General features: G+C 38.9%; 2 protein-coding genes across 3 annotated transcripts; one reads left to right on the top strand and one right to left on the bottom strand.

The window, feature by feature from the left end:
* The first annotated feature begins 195 nt into the window (after nt 1-195).
* Nucleotides 196-10461, top strand: LOC137246284 (senecionine N-oxygenase-like). Of its 2 annotated transcripts, none has more exons than XM_067777395.1 (5): nt 196-532; nt 605-794; nt 7134-7305; nt 7378-7913; nt 7986-10461. In XM_067777395.1, exons 1-5 carry the CDS (start codon nt 336-338, stop codon nt 8151-8153), a joined length of 1263 nt encoding a protein of 420 aa, XP_067633496.1. In that variant the 5' UTR covers nt 196-335; the 3' UTR covers nt 8154-10461. The 2 variants fall into 2 exon arrangements, with proteins under 2 accessions (XP_067633496.1, XP_067633495.1); XM_067777394.1 differs by having other exon boundaries at nt 7378-7928.
* Nucleotides 10462-11302: 841 nt separating this feature from the next.
* Nucleotides 11303-23740, bottom strand: LOC137245862 (senecionine N-oxygenase-like). The gene is made up of 5 exons (XM_067777070.1): nt 23525-23740; nt 23271-23460; nt 23027-23198; nt 18404-18936; nt 11303-11506 (listed from the first exon to the last, which is right to left on the bottom strand). The coding sequence occupies exons 1-5, from the start codon at nt 23731-23733 to the stop codon at nt 11303-11305; spliced, it is 1308 nt and encodes a 435-aa protein (XP_067633171.1). The 5' UTR covers nt 23734-23740.
* Nucleotides 23741-24484: the final 744 nt, after the last annotated feature.

The following is a 24484-nucleotide window of genomic DNA, read 5'->3' as shown; positions in this document are numbered from 1 at the left end:
CACCGGCGTACGCCGGCGCGCCGCTCACGCCACCGCCGCCGCCGCCGATAAAGTGATCGGCGAAAACCTCTAGGCGGAGCATTCTACCACCACACCACGGTGGTAGTCACGCAATATACTATGTATATACATATGTATGAATGTATACCCGATAGCTGCTTATCTAGTAGAAAAGAGCACAATCGTCATTGCAATTGAATGCATTTAGTTAGCGATAAGAAAACGAAAAAGTTAATCGTTCATTTAAACAGCGCTCATATTCATGAGGAACAAGAAAAATTCATAAATAAAATCTATGCAGATTTATTTTTAAAAAGTCCATTAATTCCTTTAAAATGACTACCAAAAAGCGAGTTTGCATTATAGGCGCCGGAATGGCTGGGCTCACAGCACTTAAAAACACATTGGAGCATGATTTGGATGCGATCGCTTATGAACGTCATACAGCGATCGGTGGCACTTGGATCTATATGGAACGTAAGGAGGGTGATAGTGAGGAAGATGTGTTCAGTAGCATGTATTATGGCTTGCTGTAAGTGTTATTAAATTATGAAGATATTTTAACAGTTGATGTGTAAGATGAAACGATTTTCATTTCGCTTAGAACAAATTTACCAAAGGAACTGATGGGATTTCCAGATTATGATTTTGATACAAGCATTGAAGATTCCTTTATCAGCTCAGAGTTGGTGTTACAGTATTTGCACGATTATGCTAGTCATTTTAAGTTAGCGCCACATATAAAGTTTGAACATGAAATAATGCGTGTCCGACCGCGAAAAAACTGCTGGGAGGTAAGTAGAGGGAACAAAAGGCAAGTCTGTTCTATATCGATCTATCCAGCGCCGAGTGGGTTTTGCACGAAGAACCTAAGCTATGTATCTCAAAATCGACGGGATTTATATATATACATATATTAAGCTGAGTCGATTTATTAACCTATATCGCGCCATCGATTTTTCGCTCAGGAAAAAAATGTTCCACTAAGCATGCCCAAAAATTTGAGTTTTTTGACTCTTTCTTTGATTCTTAAGTTTTTTTTCATTACCTACTTAAAAAATTTTCATTTGATTTAAAAATTTTCATGTATACCCTGCATCAACTTGCGGCGCAGTACGATTTTGACATTTGTCCATCGAATTTACAAAAACAAAGTACATGGAACTTTTATTTATGTTTGTAGGTATGTCACCATGCTGCCACCTTGTATCGCTCCGGCATGATACCCTGTCCGACTCAAAATTGTCCGCTAAAAACTTTGGCGATAACAGTTTTTTGAAAAAAAAAAAAAAATATAATTTTTGGGTTTGGAGGAGTGTTTTGGTGAAAAATTTTATTTTTTCGCCTTTTTTTAAGGGTTTCTTCAGAAACGTGCAAAAGTGTTGCCGATGAAAACGAATTTGTCTCATAGTTCATATCCCACTTAAAATTATGCGATAAAAACGTTGGCATTAACAGTTTTCGATGGCGCGATATGGGTTAACTTTCGTCCATGCAAATCAACCCAGCTTAATATATATGGAGTATAATAAAATCTTGAATCTGTCTGTTAGACGAAGTACCGCAACAAATGCTTTATGTAAATACTGCATTATTCGGCTGTTACGGCGCGTATGTCTACCACAGGAAAATTCTAAGCCTCTTAACCCGCCGAGCAAGCTTTGCTTTGCAAGGCAAGTTGTATTCCAGAGTTCTGCGAGCGATTCCAAAAATTCGATATCAACATCTAATCCATTCTCAATTAGAATTCTATAGAGGCATGAATGGATGATCTCTATACTAGGGCTCATACAAATATTCGAATAATTCGATTAATCATTCGATCATTCTATTTTATATTTTTTAACGGTTATTAATCAAATATCACTTCTCGAATAGTTGATTTATTTAGCTTATTCGAATAATCGCAACTCTAACGATTTTCAAAATCGAACTGCGATTTTGTATGAAGTGTTCATACAAAAAAATTACGTATACGCCGTGCATCTACCACATATTTATTCTTCGTTGAATATATTTTAATTTGATCGTTTATTAGGTATTGAAATCGTGGAATAGCACGTCTCACAAATAGTGTCCTAAGTAAAATTTTCCGAATATCAATATTTGGTAAGAAAGTCCAAATTTGGTCAAAAATCTACATTTGTTAACCATTTTTGGAAACCTATTTCTAAACTAAATATCTCTAACTTTAAAAGTAAAGGAAACGTTCGTACTTTTGCAACATGTCATACCTGATCTTGCTACGATGAAAAGAAGGCTCGAGATGTGATGAGTGAAAGTCGGCTGGCGAGCTTTGGGCACCGATTTTTCGAAAAAGTTGAGTTGTATGAAACTTAAAAAATGTCTCCCATATTTTTGTCCGCCTTGGCTCCAGGAATATGTGAGCAAAGTATTTAAATTCCATTGGGAACACTCTGTTTATAGCACATTGGAATAGATTTAAATCCACCTAATTTTCATTTTGTTTTAGGGATATATCACAGTTAGTTTCGTTATTATTGTCAGACTATTTCGCGATAATTTCGGAGATATTACGGAATATTTTTAGGTTTGATCCCCAAATTACGTTCGAAAGATTTCGAAATTACCACAAATTGCTCCAGAAGATACCCCGGAAGAGCTCCGAAATAGTCTACAAATACATCCACCCGAAATTAGCTCGAAGTGATTCGTAAATGACAAGGGGAGAATCCTGAAATGGCCCCGAAGATCATCAGGAAATGAGGGCGAATTGACATCGAATTTACCCGGGAGAGCTCCAAATGATCCCGAAATAGCTCCAATAATGAAATAGTTTGTAAAACTATCCCGAAATTACCACTAAATGATCCCTAAATGGCCCAGGGAGAATCCCGAAATAGATCATCAGAAAACTACCACAAAATTACCTCGAAATGGTACAGAAGAAACACGAAATAGTTCTCAAATGAATCTGACAGCTTATTTCTCTGCTTCTCTTGAGAAGCAAAGAGAAAATATTGAGTTTTTGCTTAAAGTTTACTCATGTTTATTTTAATACTCGAATAATCGTTCACCAGCAATTATTCGAATGATCAACAGCGAGCAAATGTTCGAATAATCGACGATGTACATATATAAGAGCAAATATAAGAGCACTCGAATATTCGATTAATCGAATAATATCTATACCCTTGGCCCAAAGTTCACGGCCATCTTCACAGACGGCTCCAAACTTAATAGCAATTTCAGCATATTTTGTTTGGTATCCACCTGCAAGTTTTTTCACTATTTTTACTAATATAAAGATCCCGAGCCATTGTAGCGTTTTTCGCCTGAACTAACAGACAAAAAAGGGGCCTATGATGTGCGACATCTTAAGAATCCCACCACCATAACAAACTACTGAGTCTAACATAAATTTCAGACAATCCTGCAGTGCATTGGCTTCTTTGCACATCACAGAAGCGATGTGAGTTCCAGGTCAAAGTGGTGTACATGGTACATTAAACCCGCAATAAAATATGGAGGTCCGCCAGTTTGTGGCGAAAATTAAAAAGCAGCACACAACCAATTTGAAGAGGTATATCACACTCAGCTATTATTATTAAGCTAAGCTAGTGCATACTATTTTCCCCCGATCGAAATACTTGCAATCACATCGATCACGTTGTGATGGACGGGGGGCATGCTTCCAGTGTTTTAGATGTGCGCACGATCCGAGGACCTAACATGGACTCGGACCAGCCAAAATACGCACCCGCCTCTGCGTGGCTAAAACCAAGGAACAAAAAACACAAGGAAAGCTAGACGTCGAAAGGCTGCAATCGCAACAGACTGCCAATGATTTCGCAACTCGATTCTCACACCTGTTCTCTGAGAGCTCAACTCAGCCTGAAGGAATGCAGGAGTAGTGGGAGCATATCTCCAAAGCACTTTCTACTGCCACCGAGGAAGAAATTGGTTACCGGCGGCCACGGAAAAACAACTGGTACGATGAAGAATGCCGCGTTGAAATCGAAAGAAAAGACGCTGCCTACAGGGCTACGTTAAAAGCGAGCGCAACAAGAGGAGTGTGTGAACGCTATCGCGAGTTAAAATGGTAAGCGAGATGCCTTTTCACGAATAAAAAAGCAGAGGCAGAAAGGCGTGAGTGCGAGGAGCGTGAACTGATAGCCAACAGAAATAATGCCCGAAAATTTTACTAACAAATTCGGCGACAGACGGAAGGTTTTAAGACCGGGGCAAACTCCTGTAAGAACGAAAACGGCGACCTTGTAACTGATGTCCAGAAAGTACTTAGATTATGGAGGGAACACTTCTCTACTCTCCTAAATGGAGACAGCGATTTACCGCACAGGGATGACGAACCCGATCCCGCAATCGATATTGATGGAATGAAGCCCACCGTGAATCGGCTGATTGGACCTTATCAGTGCGGCTTCAGATCTGGTAAATCTACCATCGACCAGATTTTCACAATGCGCCAAATCTTGGAAAAAACCCGCGAAAAAAGAATCGACACACATCATCTCTTCGTAGATTTTAAAACCGCCTTCGGCAGCACGAAAATGAGCTGCCTATATGCCGCTATGTCTGAATTTGGTTTCCCCGCAAAACTTATACGGCTGTGTAAAATGACGTTGAGCAACACCATCAGCTCAGTCAGAATTGGGAAGGACCTCTCCGAGCCGTTCGAAACTATACGAGGTTTCAGACAGGGTGACCCCCTATCGTGCGATTTCTTTAATTTGACGCTGGAGAAAATTATACTAGCTGCAGAACTTTACCGCTCTGGAACAATATTCTATAAAAGCGTGCAGTTACTGGCATATACTGATGACATTGATATCATCGGCCTAAACACCCGCGCCGTTAGTGCTGCTTACTCCAAACTGGAAAAATAAGGGATAAAGATAGGTTTGATGGTGAATGAGGACAAAACGAAGTACCTGCAAAGAGTCAGCGCACATGCGCCTTGGCACCACGCTACTGTTGGCAGCCATAATTTCGAAATAGTAAAAGACTTCGTTTATTTGGGAACCATCATTAACACTAGCAAAACCATCAGCTCTGAAATCCAGCGAGGAATCACTCTTGCCAATAAATGCTACTTTGGAGTAGGTAGACATTAATATAGTCCAGCGAATTAAAACGCAGCGGCTGCGCTGGCTAGGCCATGTTATGCGAATGAAAGACGACGCTCCGGCCAAGAAAGTGTTTCTATCGGAACCCGCCTATGGAAGCAGAGGTAGAGGGCGGCACCCACTCCGTTGGAAGGACCAGGTGGAAAACGATTTAAACTCCCTTGGTGTGACCAATTGGCGCCGGTTGGCAGAGAGAAGGAGCGACTGGCGCGCCTTGTTTGACGGCCATAACCGTTTAAACGGTTAAGCGCCAATTAAGTACGTCGTCTGTCTGTCCGTGAACACGATAACTTCGGTAAAATTTTGAGGTATCTTAATGAAATTTGCTATGTAAGCTCCTGGGCACTCATCACTTCATAACAAAGACGGATAAAGCGATGAAACTTGGCAGGTAGGTTGACCTTATGACGCAGAATAGAAAATTGGTAAAATTGGTAAAATTTTGGACAATGGGCGTGGCACCGCCCACTTTTATTAGGAGGTAATTTAGAAGTTTTTTAATTTACAAGTTTTGCAAGCTTTAATTTGGCAGTCGTTGAAGGTATCATGATGAAATTTGGTAGGATCGTTACTCCTATTACTACATGTACTTTACATAAAAATTAGCAGAATCGGATGACAAACACGCCCACTTTCTAAAAAAAAATTTAAAGTCAAATTTTAACAAAAAATTGAATATCTTTCGAGTATATAAGTAAATTATGTCAACATTCAACTCTTGTAATGATATGATGCAGCAAAATACAAAAATAAAAGAAAATTTCAAAATGGGCGTGGCTCGAACAAAAATTTACCAATCCTTGTGAAATTTGGTATGCGCATAGATTCTATGACTTTAACTGTTTTCTGTGAAAATGGGTGAAATCGGTTGAAGCCACGCCCAGTTTTTATACACAGTCGACCGTCTGTTCTTCCGCTCGACTGTTAACAAAATAACTTGAGCAAAAATCGATATATCTTTACTAAACTTAGTTCACGTATTTATCTGAACTTACTTTATCTTGGTATTATCGAAAATTTCAAAAAATTTAAAAAATGCCATAATCCTATACCAAATACGAAAAAAGTGATGAAACATGGTAATTGGATTGGTTTATTGACGCAAAATATAACTTTATAAAAAATTTTGTAAAATGGGTGTGACACCTACCATATTAAGTAGAAGAAAATGAAACAGTTCTGCAGGGCGAATTCAAAAGCCCTCGGAGTCATGGCAGGAATAGTGTTCGTGGTATTACATATATAAATAAATCAGGGGTACCCGACAGATGATGTTCTGGGTCACCCTGGTCCACATTTTTGTCGATATCTCGAAAACGTCTTCAGATATACAACTAAGGGCCACTCCCTTTTAAAACCCTCATTAATACCCTTAATTTGATACCCATATCGTACAAATATATTCTAGAGTCACCCCTGGTCCATTTTTATGGCGATATCTCGAAAAGGCGTCCACCTATAGAACTATGGCCCACTCCCTTTTAAAATACTCCTTAATATCTTCCATTTTATACTCATGTCATACAAACATATTCCAGGGTTACCATATATTCATTTTCCTACATGGTGATTTTCCCTTATTTTGTCTCCAAAGCTATCTGCTGAGTATGTGATTTTCGGTTACACCCGAACTTAGCCTTCCTTACTTGTTTAGAATACGTTTCCTTTCTTATATAAACAACCGCAGAATCTTGAATGATGCTACAGTAGCATGCTCTTGTGGTGGTAGCGTGCTACGCCTACCACACTGACGATCCTGAGTTCAAGTCCCGGACAAAGCAACATCCAAAATTTAGAAACAAGTTTTTTCATATCGTAAAAAGTGTCGCGCGCCTTGTGTATATTTTTTATTAAAACCATTTTCCAAAACTTTTGACACATCACCTCCGATATGTGACTTAAATAATCTAACCCGCCCCTAGGATCCTATTCGCAAACCATTTACACTAATTAACTTGGAATTCTGACTTGTAATAAATATGAGCGAAAGTTCGGTTATTTATCACTTATTTCCTACATCTACAGGTTATAGTGCACGATCTGAAGAGCGACATGTTTCTTGTCGAACTTTTTGATTTTGTGCTCATTTGCAATGGTCACTTTAGCATGCCATTTTATCCAAATACCAAAGGCCTCAATCAATATCGTGGACAACGCTTACACAGTCATCTATATCGTAAGCCGGATGTTTTGAAAGGTAACACAGACAAATAACTTATTTCCTTTTAACTGATTTCTGGCGGATGCTCCTCGCACTCTCTCATTACAGATCATACCGTTTTGGTTGTTGGTGGTGGCCCAAGCGGCATTGACATTGTACATCACATCTACCAGCATGCCAAACATATCTATCTTAGTCATCATTTAGAAGCAGCACCACGTACGGACTTCATGCCGAATGTCACACAGAAACCTGATGTTGAGCGTTTCACAAAAGATGGCGCTGTATTTAAGGATGGCAGTAGTGCTTCCTTTTCTTATGTGATTTTCTGCACTGGCTACAAGTTTACCTTTCCTTTTTTGAGTGTCGATTGTGGTCTCAACGTGGACTTCAATTATGTATATCCTCTATACAAACATTGTTTGAATATTAATAAATCATCAATGGCCATAATCGGGTTGCCGCATCAAGTTTGTCCAGCACAACTTTTCGATTTACAAGTACGTTTTGTTCTCACATACTTTACGGGACGTAAAAAAATGCCCAGTGAATCTGAAATGCTAGCAGATATGAAGGCGGATATGGAGGAGCGTTGGGCTAGTGGAGTAACAAAGCGCGTAGCTCACAAAATGGGACCTAGACAGGTACAGAAATCAATGGTTTGTTTTCTACTATTTTAGCTTATTTCTTTATTAATCTTCGCTTTTTCATTGCAGTTCGATTACTATGAAGACTTGGGTGTCACAGCGGGTATAAAAAAACTCAAGCCAGTGGTGCCCAAAATAATGAAAGCTTGCTCTCGTAAATACATTTTCGAATTGGATACATATCGTCAAAGTCGATTTAAAGTTGTTGATGATGAGAATTTTGTGAAGATTGCGTAGTTATGAATTTAAGTAGATGTTAACACTATTTAAAAACAAGTAAAGGTGTCTAAGTTCGGGTGTAACCGAAAATTATATCCTCAGCGTGAGCTTCAAGTGTACATTTCATTTCAGATAAATTACTTTTTACATAACACGGGGCACCGCCCTTTTAAAAAAAATGTCTTCCTATTTCCTCTTACAATAAAACTTGATAAGTGAAACATCATTGATTCAAAACTAAGTTATAGCTTATTATTCTAGTCTACGACCCTTTTAAACTTGTTTTATATCTAAGTTGCCGTGGTCTTTAACCGATCCCGTCCATTTTTTCCTAGAAATATTTTCTGCTAGAAGAAAAATATGTGTACACAATTTCATTACGGTATGTTAATTTTTCTTCGAGTTATGGCTCCCGAAACATAGAAAATTGCGGTGCCAAACCCATTTTGAAAAATATTTGTGTTTTCCAATTTAATGTTATAATTCAATTTAGAAAGTAAAATTCTTTTAACACAAAGCTCTTTTTCGATAAGATATAGCTTATTATTTTCGTCTACGACCCTTTTAAAAATCTTTTATATAAAAGTGGGCGTGGTCTTTAACCGATCTCGTCCATTTTTTCCCAGAAATATTTCCTGCTATAGGGAAAATCTGTGTACCCAATTATATTACGATCCCTTAATTTTTCTTCGTGCTGGTTCCCGAAACATAGAAAATTGCTTAGTCATAAAAGAGGCGGTGCCACGCTCATTTTTTAAAATTTGAAGTTTTTCCTATTTATTGTTATAAATCCACTAGGGAAATGAAATACCATTGATATAAAGCTCTTTTTTGCAAAGATATATGTAGCTCATTTAATTCGTCCACGACCCTTTTAAAAATCTTTTATATAAAAGTGGGCGTGGTCCTTAACCGATTTCGTTAATTTTCCTTCAAAGCATTCCTTATAGCAAAGGCAACCTCTCTGCCGAATTTTGTTACGATAGGTTTAACGATTTTTGATTTATGATTAATAATATTTGTAAAATTTATTTTATCACAAGTGGGCGGTGCTAGGCCCATTTAAAAACATGTTTCCAAATTTTTATCAATCAGTCCACATGTAAAATTTCAACATTCTAGGTGTATTATTTACTAAATTTGTTTGTTGTGTTTTCCAAAATATTATATATATAAAAAAGTGGGCGTGGTTATGACCCGATTTCGCTCATTTTCAATATCAATCTATTCTGGGTGCAGGTAAGCTAGTGTACCAAATTTGGTGAAGATATCTCAATATTTACTCAAGTTATCGTGCTAACGGACGGACGGACGGACGGAAGGACATGGCTCAATCAAAATTTTTTTTGCTACTGATAATTTTGATATATTGAAGTCTATATCTATCTCGATTCCTTTATACCTGTACAACCAACCGTTATACAATCAAAGTTAATATACTCTGTGTGCAAGGTACGCTGAGTATAAAAAATATATTATTAAGTGTCAAAGTATCTATTTAATAAAGATCCTTTAATGTATATTTTTTCGACATTGAAGTATTTTTAAGCGATTTTCCGGATTTCTTTGCCAATAAAATTCGAATATTCCTACAGTAAGGCATTATTCTTGTTGAAGGCGACTAAGACTCCCAAATTCAAAGGTTGGAATGGGTTAAAAAAAATAGTTCCCGGAGCAGTGTTAGTATCGGGGCGTATCGGATTCACATCACTCAAAGGACTACCCATATCCGTAAATTTCCCAAAGAGTTTGCTCGACCATCTTGGAAACTATTTAATTGGACCAAATTGAACCTGGTACGTCATCCCGCCCCAACGCATTTTGAGACGCCAGAGCCACGCCTGCTAAATATGTGCATAATTTCATATTTGTAACATGATTCCAATCGGAGCAGTCAGTTCGGCACAAACTCCTCGTCGCGGAGAGTTTAAGGTATTAAAACAATACCTAAAAATAGCATAAGGAATTAAGTAAAATGATACTGGTTGGCTACCACACTTGAAAAAAGGTTCAGTATATGTGAGTTCCCTACAAACCAACCTGGTCGACGGCGGTAGTTTGGAGGTAGCATGCTCGCCTGCTCGCCTACTGTATAAGGTCCAAGGTTCTACACCCTGTTTAAAAGAACATAAAAATACTATCGCAAATATTCCAAAACGGTGTTGAGTTGGCACAAAATAACGTGGTCCTTCCAATTTGTAGAAAAAATTTAAAGTAGGACTACACGAATTTAAATCGAAGCTCAGTGCAACGCTTTTATTTAATTGTCTGATCAACGCCCTAGATTGATGAGGAGTGTGATGACTAGTACCTAGGACCTACCTAATTATTTTCTAGCTTTTAGTATTATTACTTCATGTAAGTATTGTTTTCAATAAAACCGTTTAACTTAAAAATTTTTTAAAATTGTTTTATTTTCAAGTTTTTAGTTTTTATTTAATTGCCTATTATTTCTCATTCTATTTAGTTCATTTGGTGACTCATTATTACAAGGACTCTTTCCTGACAATTTGTTACAATGTAAGTCTTCAATATGTAATCTTTCCTAAGACTTTACTCGACTCTGCGCCACGTATGCTTGTCCCTCCTCAAACTCCAAAATATTTTGATGTCACTTCTACCGGACTGTATGTAATATTTGTTCCAAATATGAGCCAAATCGGACATCAAAGGTCGCTTTCTATTCATGCATGTATTATGTGTTCCAAATATGGACCAAATCGGACCACAAATACGATTTTTTTGAATATCTCGATCCTTGCGCCACCTAGCGACGATTTTTTCATACGTCGCTTTCTATTCTTGTATGTATTATGTGTTCCAAATATGAGCCAAATCGGACCACAAATACGATTTTTTGAATATCTCGTTCCTTGCGCCACCTAGCGGCGATTTTTTTCATAGGTCGCTTTATATTCTTGTATGTATTATGTGTTCCAAATATGAGCCAAATCAGACCACAAATACAATTTTTTGAATATCTCAACCTTGCACATTCATTTTATATAGCTTAGAATTATAGCTTTTGGCCGTAAAAGCGCAAAACTTTATATATAATCGTAAAGGAATGCAAATCATCATAAACCATTTGACTGGGTAATGTGTCTTGTATTAATTCGTTATTGCTAATGTGTTTATTTGTATACATACATAGATATTTACTTATTTCACACTTTACCATTTTTCGCTTCCTTTGCACTCACATTTGAATGAATTATGAAAGTTTCATCATCCAAAATTTCATAGACAGTTTCACGATATGTATCAAATGCTATTTGGAATTTATGAACACTCTCTCGCATTACTTTAATTACGGCCGGTTTGATGGGTGTGATACCAGCAGTATTTGCTAAATTCTCATAATAATCGTACTAGAAATATAAATTAAATTAAATGAAATGTAAGTTATAATGACAAGGGCGTCACGATTGCCGAGTGTAAGGTGGTTTGTTTGTTTGTTTGTACAACGACGAACCCACTCCCCTAGAATTTTGCGGAATCCTAACGGTTTGACAGAAGGGGTTAAGATACTTGGCTTGGATATCATACATGGTTCCAGGCTCTAGATCAGGGACTGGTATCAGTCTTAGACCACACGAATTGCCACACGTGATTAGTTATCACGTCCTGCACGAGGTGCCCCTGCTTCTACTGATAATGGCGGATCTAGAGAGGACAACTTGATAAAACCCGCACCCCTGAGTCATTGTGCCGAGCTCAGGTGAGGGAGGAATTTCTTAAGGGTCAAGATCGGTACACAACGGTGAAGAACTAGATTGTTGGGGATTTTGATTTTGACTCTGTTTTGGACTTGATGACTTTGGGCTGGTAGGTGCGGTATTCTGCCACCTCAGTAGGCCGGGGTGAAACCTTACCGAAATGGCTGGTAGGCTAATGCTGAACTTGCCCACGTCCCGTTAAAACCGTGGCGGACCTCAAGGTACGTTCCGGCTCCGTCGCCGTTAAGGTGGTGGTGTAGGTGCGGTTGAAAATTTTCCCGATTTGCGTCCGGTCTGGCTCTGAACGCATTACCCATAAGGTACTGCGTCAACCCTCGCGTGGCCTCCCTGCGTAGCATAGATAACCACGACACCGTTGAAGTGCGACTACACAATCGGCTCCGGATAGCGGCCTTGAGGGGGACTTTTTAGAATCGAAAAGACTAACACGAATCCGCCAAGTGTGGGGTGCGGAAGAAGAGCGGTTTTGATGGAAATCCGTCAAATTAATCTTCAGCACTCTAAGACGGCTTCCGCAAATTTGTTGCTCTGCCTTGAAAAAGGCGGATTGAATAAAGTCCTTGTCCAGGAGCCGTGGCTGAGTAGTAACGGCAGAAAGATTTCTGAACTAAGGACTGGAAAATTCAACACCTTGGTGCATGGGGAGGCAGGTAGGCCTAGATCCTGTGTGTGCTTGTTAAAAACGAGATTAAAGCTTTTATTCTCTCTAATTTCAGCAATGCTGACGTAACCACGGTCTACCTCGACCGAGGCAGTAATGAAATGTGGGTGGTCTCAGCGTATATGCCTCATGGGGACGTAGCGGGACCACCACCTGCGATACTGGGCGAAATCACCGCTGAAGCAAGGCGGAGAGGTGTTGGCGTGATCATCGGTGCCGATGCTAATGCCCATCTTAGCACCTGGGGAAGCTCGGATACCAACACTAGAGGTGAGTCTTTATTTACTTTTATTGTAGATGAGGGGCTTTGTATATGTAATAGGGACTTTTATTACTGCGGTAAGGGAGGAGGTCCTGGACCTCACCCTGGTTAATAGAGAACTGGAAGGTCGGATATCTGGCTTTAGGGTTCTCAACGGGCACTCCTTCTCTGATCACCGATATATTCAGTTCTCGCTGAACGAAGAACGTTCCTGTAAAATATCTTTTAGGAACCCTAAAAGTACTAACTGGGATTTGTATCGTAGGAAGCTGGGAGAGCTGTTGCCTGTGGCGCCTACCGTTAGTTCGGACCTGTCCGAATCTGAGATAGACGTTCTGGTGGAAAAATTCACCACCAAAGAAATAGCGCCTTTCAACTGTCCTGTACATTGAAAACTTACAGGGGGAAGGGCAAGCGCCCTCTCTTGACGACCTAAGAGCGTCCAGTCGGCGGCTCTTCAACAGAGCTAGGAGGAGTAAATTACCCTCCGACTGGGAGCTCTATAAGGTGAGTCTGGGGATTTATAAATATGAAATAAGGATATCCAAGCGAGATTCTTGGCGAAGCTTCTGCGAAAACGTAGAAGGCTGCAATGAATCCGCGAGGCATAGAAAAATACTCTCAAGGAATCCTGATCCTATGGGGTATCTGAGAGATGATGGTGGGGACTGGTGGCTGAGTAGCGAGGAGTCCCTAAAGCTTTAACGGGATAATCATTTTCCCGATGTCCCAATTTCGCAGGGATCTTCGCCTGCATGGCCGGTGGTCGTTGGCCATGCATAAGTGCCTGCCATTCCAATACGGGAAAGTCAAATAACCTGCGCTATAGGGTCGTTTGCGCCCTATAAATCTCCAGGTCCGGATGGAATCTCATGTATCACCTAAGGATTTCGGGCCAATCAGCCTCTCGTCGTTTCTTCTTAAGGCGTTTGAGCGGCTGATTTACTTGTACCTACGGGAAAGGATACCTCGGGGGTTACTGTCGGCTTCACAGCATGCGTACTGCAAGGGCAGGTCGACGGAAACGGCTCTCTATTCGATTGTAAAGCAAATAGAGGGGTCCCTAGAACACAAAGAGCATGCTCTGGGTGTCTTTCTAGACATCGAGGGGGCTTTTAACAATGTCTTACCGAGGGCAATCGAAAGAGCTCTGGTGGGTTTAGGAGTCGAGGCGGCTCTGGTTGAATTTATTAGCAAACTTCTATGCGGCAGAATTGTCGCAGCGGAGTGGGGAGGGGCCATAATTAAGAAGAAGGTGTGCAGGGGCACGCAATAGGGGGGTGTCCTATCTCCTCTGCTCTGGGTTGTGGTAGTCAACGAGCTTCTTGTGGAGCTGGAGACCAATGGTTGTCGGGTGGTTGCCTATGCAGATGACCTCGCTATCCTAGTCAGAGGTAAATTTCTGGGCACCTTGTGCGATGTTCTGCAGGGCTACCTGGATACTGTGGCTAGGTGGGCTGAATCATGTGGATTGGCGGTCAACCCGGGAAAAACGGAATTGGTTCTTTTTACGAGGAGGTATAAGATGACCGATTTCAGAACTCCCTCGATTGGAGGGGTACAGTTGGAACTTTCTGATAGGGTTAAATATTTGGGGATTGTTTTGGACAAGAAACTGTCCTGGAGACCCAATGTGGAAGATCGGGCCAGGAAAGCCGCCGTTGCCTTGTACTGCTGCAGAGGGGCTATCGGAAAGAGATGGAGACTCTCGCCAGGAGTAGTACACTGGCTTAATGAGATGGTGGTCAAACCGATTCTGCTATATGGGGTGCTGGTCTGGTGGAAAGCACTGGACACTGCGAGCACCTCCAAAATGTTAATATCCGTGCAACCGACGGCACTGATCGGTATCAGTGGCGCTCTCAGAACAACACCTACCTTGGCACTGAACGTCATGCTGAACATATACCCAGTAGATATTGCGGGAAAGGCGGCCGTGGCAAGGTCGTTGGTCAGGCTTCGTGATGTGGGCTATGGGCTTTCTGCAGCGGAAGATGCGGTGGATGGAATGCTATCCAGTGCTACTACGGTTAGGGAATTTAACATCTATTCTGATAGCCAAGCGGCTATTAAGGCATTGAGCTCAACTACAGTGCGATCGAGGGTGGTCTGGGGGTGCCTCACTTTGCTTGCGATTGCATCGAATTATTTTACAATTAAGATTATCTGGGTCCCGGGCCATAGTGTTATCCCGAGTAACTGTCAAGCGGATCTCTTAGCCCGCATCGGTACAGCTGTATGGAGGATGATGAGGTGGAATCACCAAATCACTTTATGCTTGATTGCCCAGCTTTTGCCAGAACTAGGCGAAAGTACTTCGGTCGCGACTCACTTGGATCTCCCGAGGATTTATCTAAAGTTGAGATCGGTATAATTCGGAGCTTTATCGTTGGTACTCAACGATTCTCTAAGTAGCTAGATCTAAGTCACCGTTATTTTTGATGTGTGTGGTATCATAACGGACCTTCGTGTTGTCCACGTGAGCTATCCTTATCAGGGCAGCTACCACCTAACCTTACCAAACCTAACGGTTTGACAGACTTCTGCTGGATAAGCACTCGGTACAGTTGTATACTAGCCCGGATTTCACGCCAACGACTTTATTTGACTAAGGCCCGTTTTTTCAGTAGTTGGTTAAGCTAAGCTTAAACTAAGTTTGCTTAAACTCTAGTCAAATTTAAACTGCAGTTCAACTACTGAGCAGTTTTTCAGTCACAGTTTAAGGCGGTGCAGTGAAATAACTCCCAAATGCAATAACTCTCAACAAAAAAATGAAATAACTCCCAAATATTTTCCATACAAATTGGGACTTATTTCATAATGAAATAACTCCCAAATGAAATAATCCCCAATAAAGTTTCTTTGGGAGTTATTTCATAATTTTATGAGATTGGGAGTTATTTAATTTTTATTGGGACTTCATTGTTTGTAGTTCAGGCATTGGGAGTTATTTCATTTTGTTGGGAGTTATTTCATTTTCTTAAAAATACAATTTTATCAAACTTTGACGTTCTTCTAACAGTTTCTATGGGTCGGCTATACATTAAGGGACTAATTGGTTTTATTCGTAAACCAAAGGGGTTTGAACTTTGAAATTTTGCACATAGGTTCTCAGGGAGTTCCCCAACGAGAATCAGTAAGTAATTTTTAATTGTTATTAACAATTTACTAGTAATTAGTAGTTAAAGTTACCATGGTATAACTATCACTATCACAAAATGGACTTTTTTCATTCAACTCTATTTATTTTACACAAAAATAGAAAATTTGGAATAAAAAATCGCGCGATGCACAGTAATTCTGCGTAGAACACCTTTCTGCATAAGCGGCCTTCGGCCGCGCTTATAAAAAATAACCCTGGGCTGGGCCATGCCAAGTCCGGCTGTGTGCGCGGCTGAAGGCCGCCTATGCAGAAACGTGTTCTACACAGACTTGTTCCTTTTATTTTTTACTTTTAATAAATTATGTTAATTTCATACAAAAAATGCGATTTTTTAAAATAAATTACGTTTACTTCGACGACAATATTCAAGTTTTCTTGTAATTGTAACTTTTACATATGTACATAATAGTTTGCTGTATTTTTCAAATCTCATTATAACTGATTATATAGTATAAAGATACCATTTCAAATTTTGATTTGGGAGTTATTTAATTTTTTTTTGCGACTTGTGGTTTCATTATGAAATAACTGGCAAATATTGGGAGTTATTTCATTTCCTTCTTTGAGAATTATTTCATTTATTAAAATAGGGAGTTATTTCATTTTTATTGGGACTTATTTCATTGGGAGTTATTTCATGGGAGTTATTTCACTGCACCTTTAGGACCGCCTTTGGGGTATGCTTTTTGTGCGGCTACATTGGTTTTTTTATTATCTAGATAATTTGTAGATACGGCAACAGCTATATTTTGTTTACCCAACAAACATGGAAAAAAATTCTCCAGCGAAATTTATATATATAGTTCCGGAAGTGATATCCAACATCATTATTTAATTATTCTTAAACCATATAGTTATTGAGTTGATATCCAACTTCATTCTCGAATCCCTATCCAACCTTTGAGAAATTTTGTAAAATTAAAAGTTTTCCAGTTGATCTGAAACGTCATTAATATTTTCTAATTAATATTCTAATTTCGAGAGATATTGAAAAATGTATAGTTCTCAAATGAATATTCAACAATTTTTTCCAGTTGACATCCTACATTGGATATCGAGATGAGGTGAAGTTGAAAAAAAATCTCCTAGATGGTACCACCAAAGCAAATAGCCATTTATAGTGAAAAATAAACACCTAATTGATATTAGTAATGAAGCGTAAGTAATCAAAAATAAATTATATAGGCGCCGCCGTGGTACGATGGTAGCGTGCTCCGCCTACCACACCGAAGATCCTGGGTTCATCCCCCAGGCAAAGCAACATAAACATTTTAGAAACAAGGTTTTTTAATTAGAACCCACTTTTTATAATCGGGATTGCCCATCGGCAGTGTTTCACAAGCACTCCGTTTGTATTTCTGCTAACAAAGTAGGTCCCGTCCGGCCAATTTGTAGGAAAAATTAAAAGGAGCACGACGCAAATTCGAAAAGAAGCTTTGCCTAAAATCTCTTCGGAGGTTAGCGTGTTACATTTATTTATTTTTTAAATTATAAATATTTCATTTTATTTTCGTGAAAAAACTGTAGTATGAAATCTTACATTTGACTCCAGTTAGAGAACCACAAGTTGTTAATTAAATTTTTCCAACTTTAGTAATAGCATTTTTTCTTTATAAAAATTCGCTCTTTTGCTGAGTACGCTATTATTTTTGAGCTGAACCACTGGTACGAATCAACTCTTGAGATTTTAGAAGTATGCCTAGTAGGGCGGGTCGATTTAAAAATGGCTCATTGCTCTGTGAAAATCGTATTCTAGGGATCAAAATAAGAAACTTTTCCGAAGGAACCATACCTCTAAATCGAATTCTGATGTCCCCCCTGTGGGTCGAACTTTTGGGTAGGGGCAATTTCAATTCTACCTGCTGTGTCTTGTGGTGGCTTAAAAAAAACAACACAAGCAATTTTACGATCTGCAATTGTGCCACAGTGATGCCTTGGTTTTAAAAGGAGGTTGTAAAAACGCTAATTTCTAATAATTTTTTTTTAATTTCTTTTCTATTAATAAGTTAAATTCATTTTTTCATTTACATATGTTCTGACTAAATAAATTTCTAAAGAGAAAAATAAACTCCAAAAAGAAAAAAACATAGGCATTTCAAAGTGGAATTTTTCAAAATTTGCCCCTACGACCCAAAGAGGGGGACATCAGAATTCGTTTTAGAGGTATGATTCCTTCGGCCCAGCCAGTTCGACCGCTTCAGCTTAGCTTAAACTTCAGTTAAAGTAGACTGGAAAACTGCAGAATAAGTTTAAGCATAGTATAACTGACAAGCTGAGTTGAACTTGTACTGAAAAACCGGGCCTAAGTTGAATTTTGTTACGTGATGACTGAAATTCAGCAAAAAGGCTGTTTAAAGGCAATACAACCGAAAGGCCGAACGTTCGCTTGGCCAAAATTCGACAATCGTGATTAACGGCGATAGCCTAGAACTAATTATTCACCTTTAAACCATTTATTTCGTGAGTTAGCCGTTTCTGAAGACCATTTGCTTTCCGTTCAGCCAGTTCTTCGTCTGTCTCTTGCAGCATTTCGTCTCGACTGGGCAGTGTTTTACGTTTACTAAAGTACTCGAGTGCAAATCGCACTTCAAGATCCATTAGCGCAGGAAAAACAAGAAATTTTAGTCCCACAAATGCCATTGTTGGCTGATTAATATTAATGCAGTGTTTGTAAAGTGGGTATACTACATTTTCATCTATGAAAACACCACAGTCGGTGCTTAAAAATGGTGCCGTATAACTAAAGCCAGTGCAATAAATTACAACGCTGAAATTGTGCGTGCTGTCATCAAGAAAACAAGCACCGGATGGTGTGAAATATTTTACAGCTGGTTTCGGTACAATATTCGGCTTCAAATTGCTAAAAGGTGGCTGCGTCACGTTATGGCTGAGGTAGACACTTTTGGCATATTTGCATATGTGATGAGCTAAATCCATACCACTAGGTCCGGCGCCGATAATAAGGACCGTTTCATCTTTTAAACGAAAAGTAAATAACATTAAAATTAAAGAAATTAATAAAAAACAGTTTGGGCTTTTCATGTTGCAAACCATATATGTAATACTCCTATATTGCTAATAGAAAATGCTCGCAATGTGTTTTGAATTCGAAATCAAAACAAGACAGCCTATAAAATTTTTGTGATTGTATCAGCATAAGTATGACAAGAAAATATTTTAATTTAGGTACATTCGATTATTGAATACAAAACCAAAACGTTTGAACAGCAATATATCGGCACTCTGATGTTTGGGAATGTACCTAGCCTTTTGTAGCAATATAGGAGTATTACATATATGTTGGAAACGTTGTTAAAGCAAATATAAGCAAAATTTTGATTTGTATAGAAAGTTGGGTATTTGGTATTTAATTTTGAAAAAATAAACTATGATAGACCATTCGCATACAATTCTGAACTGCCCTAATGTGTTAATTAAGTATGTACATGGCCTACATGCCAACATTTTTTTGAAGAGATCGATCCATGAGCAGAAAAGTGAGTTCTCCGTTGTTCGAAGTGAGCCGCCAAAACATAGACATTGGCTCTCGAAATACGAAATTGGACCCACCCCAAACTATTCTTCAATTATTTGTTGTGTTTAAAAACGTATGGTCTTCGAAAAATATAAAAGCGATTTATTGCACTGCAAAACAAAAAAAGTTTGCGTTATAATCATACCAGCAAACTTTTTTATTTCTGTCTACAGATGTAACAAGTAAGGAAGGCTAAGTTCGGGTGCAACCGAACATTACATACTCAGCTAAGAGCTATGGAGACAAAATGAGGGAAAATCACCATGTAGGAAAATGAACCTAGGGTAAACTTGGAATGTGTTTGTATGACATGTGTATCAAATGGAAGGTATTAAAGAGTATTTTAAGAGGGAGTAGGCCATAGTTCTATGGGTGGACGCCATTTAGGGATATCGCCATAAAGGTGGACCAGGGCTGACTCTAGAATGTGTTTGTACGATATGGGTATCAAATGAAAAGTGTTTATGAGTATTTTAAAAGGGAGTGGGCCTTAGTTCTATAGGTGGACGCCTTTTCGAGATATCGCCATAAAGGTGGACTAGGGGTGACTCTAGAATTTGTTTGTACAATATGGGTATCAAATGAAAGGTGTTAATGAGTATTTTAAAAGAGAATGGGCCTTAGTTCTATAGGTTGACGCCTTTTCGAGATGTCGCCATAAAGGTGGACCAGGGTGACCCAGAACATCATCTGTCGGGTACCGCTAATTTATTTATATATGCAATACCAAGAAAAGTATTCCTGCCAAGGTTCCAAGGGCTTTTGATTTCGCCCTGCAGAACTTTTTCATTTTCTTCTACTAATATGGTAATCTAAAGTTATATTGTGGGTCAATAAACCAATCCAATTACCATGTGTCATCCCTTTTTTCGTATCTGGTATAGAATTATGGCATTTTTTTCATTTTTCGTAACTTTCGATATCGAAAAAGTGGGCGTGGTTATAGTGGGATTTCGGCCATTATCGATTTTTGCTCAAGTTATCGTGTTAACGGCTGAGCGGAAGGAGAGACGGTCGACTGTGTTTAAAAACTAGGCGTGGCTTCAAACCAATTTCGCCCTTTCTCACAGAAAACAGTTGTCGGCCTAGAATCTATGCTCCTAGCAAATTTAACAGGGATTGGTAACTTTTTGTTCGACTTATGGCATTAAAAGTATCCTGGACAAATTAAGTGAAAAAGGGCGGAGCCACGCCCATTTTGAAATTTTCTTTTATTTTTGTATTTTGTTGCACCATATAATTACTGGAGTCGAATGTTGACATAATTTACTTATATACTGTACAGATAATGGATCTTTTGTTAAAATTTGACTTAAAAACATTTTTTTTTTAAAGTGGGCGGGGTCGTTCTCAGATTTTGCTAATTTATATTAAGCATACATATAGTAATAGGAGCAACGTTCTTGCCAAATTTCATCATGATATCTTCAACGACTACCAAACTACAGCTTGCAAAACTTTTAAATTACCTTCTTTTAAAATTGGGCGGTGCCACGCCCATTGTCCACAATTTTACTAATTTTCTATTCTGCGGCATAAGTTCAACTCACCTACCAAGTTTCATCGCTTTATCCGTCTTTGGTAATGAATTATCGCACTTTTAAAGTTTTTCGAAATTTTCGATATCGAAAACGTGGGCGTGGTTACAGTCCGATATCGTTAATTTTAAATAGCGATCTGAGATGAGTTCCCAGGAACCTGCGTACCAAATTTCAAGATACCTCAAAATTTACTCAAGTTATCGTGTTAACGGACAGACAGACGGGCGGACGGACAGACATGGCTCAATCAAATTTTTTTTCGATACTGATGATTTTGATATATGGCAGTCTATATCTATCTCGATTCCTTTATACGTGTACAACCAACCGTTATCCAATCAAAGTTAATATACTCTGTGAGCTCTGCTCAGCTGAGTGTAAAAAGAGCGAGCTCTTTAAAAGATATACATTACAAACACACACACACACACTATGCACGAATCTATCATCAGACGTCCCAATTAGACTGAGCGAGATTATGCGAAGGCGAGAGGTGCACATGATCGACCAAGCAGGAAAGGCGTGGGTTCAAGCGCGGGGCTGTCGAAGATTTTGTGTAGGTCTTACAACCTTAGATTAACAAAGTTGCTTCTATCGTTAAAAAGAGAAGATTGTAGACTCATGACGGGTATTCTGACTGTTTACTGCCTTCTGGCGTCTCATGCCCTTAAATTAGGCGTGGTCAGTCATAGCAGATGTAGGAAGTGCGGGCTGGAGGAGGAAACGATCGAGCACGTTCTGTGCTCGTGCCCTGCGCTTGCCAGGCTAAGACTCCAGCTATTAGGAGTGATACAGCTGTCAGATCTAGAAGCAGCAACTGGATTAAGTCCTAGGAAGCTTCTAGTATTTGCCAAGAGCACGGAGTTATTTTATAACATAGGTCCTGGTTTTTGAGGGGGGTTTTCAGTTTGGTCGTTAAAACGAACTTCTGGTAACACTATGGACTCATTCAGTCTATGTGAGGTCCTCATGGACCGGCCAGTTCAACGTAACCTAACCTATCATCAGAATTACCCTAACGGCTGTGGTTCGATCTTAAATTCAAGAAACCGTAAATATCACTGGCGATCAAGCGTTTTCTGAGGCAAGTGCCGAACCACGATCCGTTAGGCCAATTCTATTCGAAGATTCAGGTTCAGCGCATCAAAGCGCATGAGTAAACATACATATGTCGCATTACCAGATCCGCCATCTTTTTTTGAGTAGCTGTGTAGATTATGTGCTCAGCAGATGCAATTCGTCAACGTTAATTGTTTAAACCAAATTTTCACAGACGCGATCTATAAATAGAAAATTGGCAAAGTAGGACGGGTACAACAACTGTTAGGCTGTCTATTTGGCGTTCTACATTAAAATACACATAACCAACTCAGCGGTCAGTTTCTTACTTGCGCGCTACGTATGTGACGTATTGTATCCCTTTAAGACATCACTTCGAAAAATGTTGAAATAAATTTGTTTGCTTACTTGCCAATAACTTCAAAAAAATTTGTTTGGTTCAATACCCAGCCGAATGTTATATAGTGAAATGATAATAATTATATTGTGACGAATATTAGCAGCACTAAGGGATACTATCATCTCTAAGCCGATACTAAGCAGTCACTTGTATCTACATAAACAAATCAATCATTATGTCTACACATTTGTACATACAGCAGCGGAGAGATACTCACAAAAGTATGCAATCTTCAGCGGACTAGTAAATTCTAGAAGGAGAAACGCCTAGAAATATGCCAACGAGGAAACCGAAGAGTATAAAAGCAGCACCAGCTGAGCCATGAGCAATCAGTTTGATTTAAGCACGCTATTGGTTGCGAAGTATAAGTGTTATTGGAAGTATTTTAAAAGTAGTCTAATGAAGACCATTTTGCATTATTAAATATTGGAGTTATTTATTCAACAGTTTAGTGATACGAACGTTAGTAGAAGGTTGCAAATAAGCGGAATTTTCCTAAATTCGTTACAATATTTTTTAGTGTCATATACCTTTGAAATCCCTTGCTCTTCGATACATATGACTGTGCATAAGCTTGCCCTGATACTTTTCCCAATCTTTTATTGGCGCATAGTGTGGTGTGACAGCAAAACCATTACAAACAAATATGAAATTAAACTCCTGCACGAGCAATTGATTGCTTCTTTTATTGAGTACATAAACCTGAAAGTTACACAAAATTGGTGATCTTTGGCAATTCATACGAGAAACTGAAATAAATTGTGAATCAAGTACCTCCCAAAGTCCATTGTATGGTCGAATACGTATTACTTCGTGTTCCAGTTTGATATGTGGTGTCAGCTCAAAGCGTTTTGCATATGCTTGATGATATTTCAAAACCTCGTGATGGCTAATAAAAGATTGTTTTATATTTTTGGGATAGCCAAAGTCAGGATAGGCCATCATTTCTTTGGGTGAATTGGTACTAAATACAAAAGGAATATAATTTTTTTAATAAACATTTTTTTTTAATAACCGATTGAACACACCGTAAATCTTCATAAATGCTGCTGTGGATGTCAGTTTCATATTTGGCACCCGTTGGCTCTGTGTACACCCATTGTCCGCCAATAGACTGACTCTTTTCATAGCAAATCACTTCGAAGCCTTGGGCTAATGAATGTCTTACAGCTGCTAGACCTGCGGGGCCACCACCTACAACGCAAACACGATTTGGCTTAATATTTGACGAAATCATTTTTAAATTGTATACTAAACAAAGTTAGTTCAGTTTTAGCACTGAATATTTTAATTCCCACCTACCATCAAAATAGTGCGTTTATGAAGTTTGCTCTTAATTATTTAGGTATATGTAGCTAGAAAGAAAGGGGGCGTCTACTGTGACTCATATATACGCGGTTCTGTGTTTGAAACCCACTGAGACCTTTAAGAACCCAAAGGATGGATGGGTTGAGGTTCTTCAAATAGAAATATCGGAATAGATGTGTTTCAGACAAACTGAACGTATAATTGGGATCACTCCACTTAATTTTTGAATTTAGTTGTTGGTCTTTAAGATCTGTTTAGTACTCAAATTTATCTTGAAGACTCCAACAATGTTTAAGAAAACCTAAACGTTGCATTCCAAAACTTGCAAGAGAAGATGGGCCTAAAACTCCTTGACGAACTATTGGCATTCAAATTATGTATTACTATTGATATTAACGTTTATTGTTCTTTGAATACACATATTTAGCTTAAAACAAGTAAGGAAGGCTAAGTTCGGGTGTAACCGAACATTACATACTCAGTTAAGATCTATTGAATTAAAATAAGGGAAAATCACCATGTAGGAAAATTAACCTTGGGTAACCCTGGAATGTGTTTTTATGATATGGGTATCAAATGGAAAGTATTAAAGAGTATTTTGGAAGGGAGTGGGCCATATTTATGTAGGTGGACGGCTTTTCGAGATATCGCCATAAAGGTGGACCAGGGTTGACTGTATA

The sequence above is a fragment of the Eurosta solidaginis genome, chromosome 3 (genome assembly GCF_040869045.1).
Source record: "Eurosta solidaginis isolate ZX-2024a chromosome 3, ASM4086904v1, whole genome shotgun sequence".
Lineage (NCBI taxonomy): Eukaryota > Metazoa > Arthropoda > Insecta > Diptera > Tephritidae > Eurosta > Eurosta solidaginis.
The sequence above is the reverse complement of the archived record's forward strand: the minus strand, read 5'-3'. Positions and strand labels throughout refer to the sequence as shown.